Below are 7,142 nucleotides of genomic sequence, written 5' to 3'. Positions count from 1 at the left end.
TGTTGCGGTGTCCACAATGCATGCTCTCTGCTCCAGGCTAATCGCAAGCGACAGTGAGTTGCGGTAAGTGGAACACATCTGACAAGCTTACGAGCATATAGACCAATTTGCCCTAAGCGTCTGTACACGGTCTGCCTTGAAACTGTCGTACCGGTAGTGAAGAGAGCTGACGAGACAGGTCTGATGCTGTGCTCCGTCTGTTTCTTTTGGCAGTAACTCCCAAATACCGGTCTTCATTCAGCGTTGTAACTCGGGGGCGACCTGTGCTGTAACGTCTACTTACATTACCATCACCTTGGAATCGTTGCCAAAGCCTGGAGATGACACTCTGGGTGATTCCAAGTTCCTCGGATACTTTCAGCTGGGTACGTTCACATTCCAGTCGTCCGATGATTCTGCCACGTAAAAAATCATCCAAATGCTTCCTTTGTGCCATAACTATGCGATTATTGCACTGAAAGGCTTTTAAGACACTTGTGAACAATTTTACTTCTTTGCCACCATTCCTTATATACCCCTCCCTTACACTCTCGTCATTGTGACGTACTACCAGCGCCATCTAGTGGTTTCAAGTAATTTGCATATTCTTCTTCAGGATGTGTGTGATAATTCTAGAGGTGAAATTATAATTTTAGAGTTTGATTTCCGTGTGATTCTGAATTATCCTTAATTTATGGACATGAGTGTATATATGTTACGGTGAAACACCGAAATCTGGAGAATGTCGACTTTCACCGGTGAATGTCAACACTCACGTAGTCGCTTGGTGTGTATGTCCGAAATATTTGCTAAATACCCTTATTTCTGCCTCTCACCGGTGAATGTCAACAATCACATCGTCGCTTTGGTGAATGTCCGAAATATTTGTTATATCCAATTTTATATTAATTTATTCGTTAATATTATTATATTTATTTGATATATCTATATTTATTTGATATATCTATATTTATTTGATATATTTATATTTATTCTATATTTTAATACTTACTGACGATAGATTGGAAGAAACATCAGTGTTTGGAGTATCGGGCAAATATATACCGGGCAATGGCACTTGACCTTAAAAAACATCAGTGTAGGGTATACCGGGCAAATGTATACCGGGAAGTGGCACTTAACCTTAAAAAACATCAGTGTAAGGTATACCGGGCAGTGGCACTTAACCTTAAAAAAACATCAGTGTAGGGTATACCGGGCAAATGTATACCGGAAAGTGCCACTTAACCTTAAAAGAACATCAGTGCAGGGTATACCGGGCAGTGGCACTTAACCATAAAAAAACATCAGTGTAGGATTAAAATATCGAATGAATAAAATTATATCCACGAATAAATTCATATCAAATCGATTGTAATAAATATTTCGGACATTCACCAAAGCATATCTGTGATTGTCGACATACACCGGTGAGGGTCCGAATGTACAAGAATGTAATGAAATATTCGATCTTTCACCGACGTGTTTGGTGTTTGTCGACATTCACCGGTGAAAGTCGACAACCACCGATTTCGGTCTTTAGCCGTGATATATATATATATATATATATATATATATATATATATATATATATATATATATATATATATATATATATATATATATATATATATATATATATATATATATATATATGTATATATATATATATATATATATATATATATATATATATATATATATATATATATATATATATATATATATATATGTATATATATATATATATATATATATATATATATATATATATATATATATATATATATATATATATATATATATATATATATATATATATATATATATATATATATATATATATATATATATATATATTAGCTATTCCCTCCATCCCAATTATAAAAGGCGTAACAAAATATAAATATGAATATAAAGAAAATCACTGAAATAATAAACTGTTAGTGATCTTATATTTCAACATATGAAAAAGTTACTTGAGTCAAACTTACTTTGAAAAAGTAACTTTGAGTAAAATTTGAAATTATCTATTGTTTATTGGAAAAAATTATACGTATATAATTAAAATGATTATTTATCTTTAAAGATTACTGAAAAGAATATTAATTTTTGAAGTAGTTATTTTTCTATTTAAAAATTCTCGCGATGAAATTCAATTTTTTAAAATTAAAGCTTTATTTTGAGTTTAATGCCCTCAAACTATAGTTTTTTTTAATCTTTCTTGACTAAAGAAGTTAAAATGAAAGCAGCAATTTTTTCAATTTTATTTATTTATTTGAATTACATATTTTACAAACAGTACGAAATTTCTTTTGTAAAATTTCTAAAGTGTATCACAAAATCTCTGAAATTATATACAGATGAGATTTGTTTATTCCAAGAGACTCAGGACGTGCTGCGACTTGTTCCACGACTTGAAGCACGGCTGTTGTCTTTGGTTGAAGTTCCGCGGGATGTACTTTTTCTCAATCTTGGCACTGGTTTTGTAGTTCTATCGAATGAAAGAGCAAATTTTATCTCTTTCTTAGTGCGAGTCCAAAATGATTCCTAGATTGAATACAAAGAAGTAAAAGTTTAGAAGATTACTTTTTATATCAACTTTATCATCGCATTAATATTAAAAGAATATAATTACAAATTAATATCATTCTTCTGTATGAGAAGATTTTGGTTTTAAAACCTGTTGTATCCATGAAACATTTGACTCAGATCCATCTTATATTCTCTTTTTTTCATGCTCTAATTACAAGCAAAATATATTTTGGTATTTTTTAATTATAAAAAACAGTCTAATAGTTACAGAAACCATCTGTTAGATTATCGGATTTATATTTATACTGAAATATAAAATCCAAATTTGAAACAAATAATTTTTTATTAATATTCAAAAATTTATTAATAATCAATTTCGTAAATTAAGGAAATTTCAGAGATGAATAACTGTTTCTCTCAGATCTAAATAAATACAAATAAGTGCAAATTTGAAAAATTATTGTTTGGAAGTGAAGCATTTGGAAGATTTTATCTTTAACGTAAGAAAAAAAAAACGACGATATTTCATAAAAACTAATAATTAATATGACAAGTATATTATTTTGCACTGAATTTGACCTAGATTAATACAAAGTAAAGAAAAAATTATTAAAAGTATGTTAAATAAAAATTTTGTGTCAAAGGGATAAAAAGTGTTCCTTGAAAACTCTTTTGTCAGGAAAAACAAAAAAACGCCATTTTGAGTGTTTTGAAATCAAGCAAAGGTGTTAAACTGCCTATGCTGCTTTGTTCAGAAGAAGTATATCCGGGTTTAAAACGGACAAAAAAATATTAAAATTTTCAGCAGCAACAAAAATATGTACATGAAAATTATTAAAATCAATGAAGAGTTCCTTAATTTTTTGCATATTTTTATTGATGTATAGTTGTGCAGAATTAACGGAGTTTTATTAATGTTAAAAATAACAAAAAAAAATCACAAAAACTTTTTATTTTCTCAAAATTTCACAATATAAAATTTGTCGCGCAATATTTTACCGAATGTACCAAAAATCAGTGTGAAGGAACATTTTATTCCAGATTAACACCAAACAACAAAAGGGCGCAATTTAAATCTAAACTTTTATAATAGAATTAGCTTACCACAGATTCTCACTCATTCACACGAAACGGGAATTATTTCACTTTCCGATAACTCCTAATGTTGGCATGCCAGCTTTAATTTTTTCGTCAGAAGTTAACGTTAGTAATCGAAAATTACTTGCGGAGACTTTGTTGTTGTTTGCGATTTGTAGTGATTTTATTCAACAATTCACTGTTTACCGTTAAAATATAAAAGAATGACGTATATATAGGTATGCATGTTTTTAGTTGTGTAATAAGGATAATTATATTTTATTTTTTAAGTCTCTGTGAACTGTATTAAGTGGTTTTATTGTGTATAATTTTTATCAGTTTCCAAACTGTTAAGTCTTGTTCGAGTTCATTCAACACCTCCTAGAAGAAAGAAGCCTCAGCAAGGATCAATTTTGTAGTCCGACGTAACGAACATAAACTGCGCAGTGGATGAAAAATAAGAAAGATGTCTTTACGTTTGTGCTACTGAGATATGCAGTGGTGGTAAATACGGAACATGACATTACGTTTGGACTACTAAAGTTTCAAATTTCTTTTTTATGGTAATCCCTGCTGAGGCCTTCTCTTTTCTAGGAGGTATTGGTTCATCTTAATGTTCTCTCTGCGCTACGCGTAAGTTTGATTAACAAATAAATTTTATTTTTATGAATTAGTGCATGTTTCTAAAATAATAATTTTCACTTTTTATTGTATCGTAAAAATACATCCAATCTTACTATAACTATAAATCTTAGTGCCACTAAATGCAAAACACTGTGGTGACTACTTTACACCAAGTTGGGTAATAGAACATTCTTGGTGTGGTGGAACACTTCTTCTTCCTTAACAGCACTACAGCCTAGTGCAGGCCAAGGCTTTCTCTGTCCTCCTCTTTAAAACAGTTCGACTTGTAACTAAATATGTCCATCTATTCAATCCCAAAATTTTCAGGTCCTTCTCCACACAGTTCAAAAACCCTGTTGCCCGTCTCCCTCTCTTCCTTGTAGCTTCAATATTTGAAAATGTTAGCTTTTTAACTGGATCGGAGTTTTCACAACGAAAAACATGTTCCAACCGCCTGATCCCGTATGACTTAATTACTTTCAAAATGTTCGATTTCCTATATTTGTTATACACTTCATGGTAATATATTCTTCTCTATATATTATTTTCTATCACTGCTCCGAAATTGACCGAAGGATTTTTCTTTCAAACGCGAATTATCTATTTTCTTCCGCTTTATTAAAAACCCAAGTCTCTCGCTGTTATACAAAATATACGGTCTATTAAGTAATAAACTTACTTTAGTACTCATGGTGATATATTTAGTAAATTACACTACTTGGTGTTAAGATACCTGAAAAAATTTTAGTGTGTGACTTTTCCCTCATTTGACATTTTCATGGTTAGCATAGAGACCACTGACAAAAAAAAAACAGATTATTGTAAAAAAACTGGCAAAAGTTACAAAAATAGCATATTATTCTCTAAAAAATTTTATTTCATATGATCAGTGTGACCCCGAAAAATATCTTTTTGAAACATTACGGAAGAAACGAAAAAAATATATCGAAATCAGACATATAATATGTTAATGTTACATAAAATATCTACATTATAAATATATAATGTAATATAATGTATAATGTAACATAATATATATACAGTATAATGTTACATAAGATATATAATGCATTATAAAATATGACATAAAATATGGTAATGTTATAGATAATTTTGGACGAAATAAAAACACCTTGATTGTTTTGTTTTGTTTTTTCATGTAGTTTTCCTTGTAAAAATCATTTTAGTTTCAATATAATTTGTAGGGGACTAGTTTTGTTACGAAATGTGATTTTCCGTAGTTTTAGTTGACATAACTAACTAGAATAATTGTATTTGGACATTGATCTGCAATTATCCAACAAACAAAAAATTGCTATATAATCTCTATTATTGCCTGAAAAACAATGTGTTCTGATACTTCTTATCCCATAAGAAAGGTGGACAATAGATCGGTTTCCTAAATTACTTGTTCCTGTTTTCAATGAAATTTGGACATGCTATTCTTGCCAGCCACTGGCCTTTTTGCGAATTAAGTCAAGAAGGTGCACTTTTCGTTCGGCAAAAGTGCCCCACAAAAGTAAAAGTACATCTTAGCTCGGAACCCAATTGATAGAAGGCAGTACCACTCGTTTGTGAGGCCTGAAGGCCAAGGAAATTTTCTTCAGATTATTGTATCCACAGAGCTGTTCAGCAACGAATCACAGGAATTTCAAATTCCATAGATTTTACCAGCACGTATATCGCATGTACTTGGTGAGTTTTGGTGGTGTCGAGAATCGAAAGCGGTTCCCTTAAAAAGGAGTCCAATTCTCTTACCACTAGGCTACCACGGCCTTCTTAATTACTTTGATTAGACAAATATATCTGTTACAGCGATTCTTTATGTTCTTTCTGCCAATAATACAATGTCGTAATCTGTTATTTTGTAGCAGATATTTATAACGGATTTAATTTAATGTTTTAACAGTTACTGCTAGTTATTAATACGTAATACAAATACCCTTCCTAGTTATTAAATTACTGTGATTCATTCTGTTTCAATGATAAAACAATACAAAACATTTCCCTCCATATAAAATAGATTTCCCCCTACAAAAACGAGGAAATATTTAGTTTGATAAAACTCCCAACAAAATAGGGTAAAACATAACCATAATTAATAGAAACTCACCTTATTTGGATTTTCCCAATGAGCAGATCTCCATCGGAATTCGAGAAAAGCAATCAACGTCGCAGCTCCTAAACCAAATATCAAAACCACGAAAACTCCACCAACATTCCCTAATGTAAGCTCCCTAACAGCACTTGAACCCTGCTTAGATGGGTCAGAACATTTACCACCTCCTTTCTGCTTCCACCAACGTTCTTTCAAAATTTGAAGATCACCTTTCTCTTGAAGTCTCAAAATGCCTGAAGACAGCCAATCTGACAATTCTCTGTTGCCTGATGAAATCAGTAAGTGTTCAGTTGGTATAAGAAATTAGAATCATTTAAACGACAAAGCAAGATGAAATGATATGTCGTGTTAATGAAAATAAGTTTGGCGAGTTTTTCAGAAATTACTTGCAATTAAAAAATTTATAAAAAAGGAGGGTGATGGAAACCACGGTTTGACATGTTCTGCTTATGAAACCAGGTGTTTTTATTCAAAAACTTTAAAAATTCATAAATAAGTTAACTAATGAATGACTCTCCTAGCCACAAAAAAACAGTAAATAACGTTTTTTAAGCTACAAAAGTCATTATAGATGAAGAATTAATTTTGCCTTAAGTACTTCATTTTGTTGTTTAATAGTTTTTTTTCAGTTTCCAGATCCATCACTTGAAGAACTTTGAAGCTAATTTTGATATTTGGGGAGAATTATTTATAAGTTCCTCATGCAGAATGCCACATGTCTTAAGTTTCTTTCGCTTTTCGTTTTTAATTAAATGATATTTAAAATCATCGGACATTTTCATGGAACATCCCGCACTGAAGAAAAAAC

General features: G+C 30.8%; 1 protein-coding gene across 2 annotated transcripts in view; it reads right to left on the bottom strand.

Moving 5' to 3' along the window:
* Positions 1-2,229: 2,229 nt before the first annotated feature.
* Positions 2,230-7,142, bottom strand: part of LOC107450783 (glutamate receptor ionotropic, kainate 2) — a 39,821-nt gene continuing 34,908 nt past the window's right edge. For both annotated transcript variants that reach the window (XM_071181260.2, XM_087169007.1), the window contains exons 14-15: positions 6,329-6,600; positions 2,230-2,529 (exon numbers count right to left, since the gene is read on the bottom strand). In XM_071181260.2, the coding sequence (XP_071037361.1) occupies positions 2,368-2,529; positions 6,329-6,600 (434 nt within the window). In that variant the 3' untranslated portion in view covers positions 2,230-2,367. The remainder of the gene's footprint in view (positions 2,530-6,328; positions 6,601-7,142) is intronic.

This window comes from Parasteatoda tepidariorum, chromosome 8 (assembly GCF_982258835.1).
Source record: "Parasteatoda tepidariorum strain Cologne lab strain chromosome 8, Ptep-v5.0, whole genome shotgun sequence".
Lineage (NCBI taxonomy): Eukaryota > Metazoa > Arthropoda > Arachnida > Araneae > Theridiidae > Parasteatoda > Parasteatoda tepidariorum.
The sequence above is the reverse complement of the archived record's forward strand: the minus strand, read 5'-3'. Positions and strand labels throughout refer to the sequence as shown.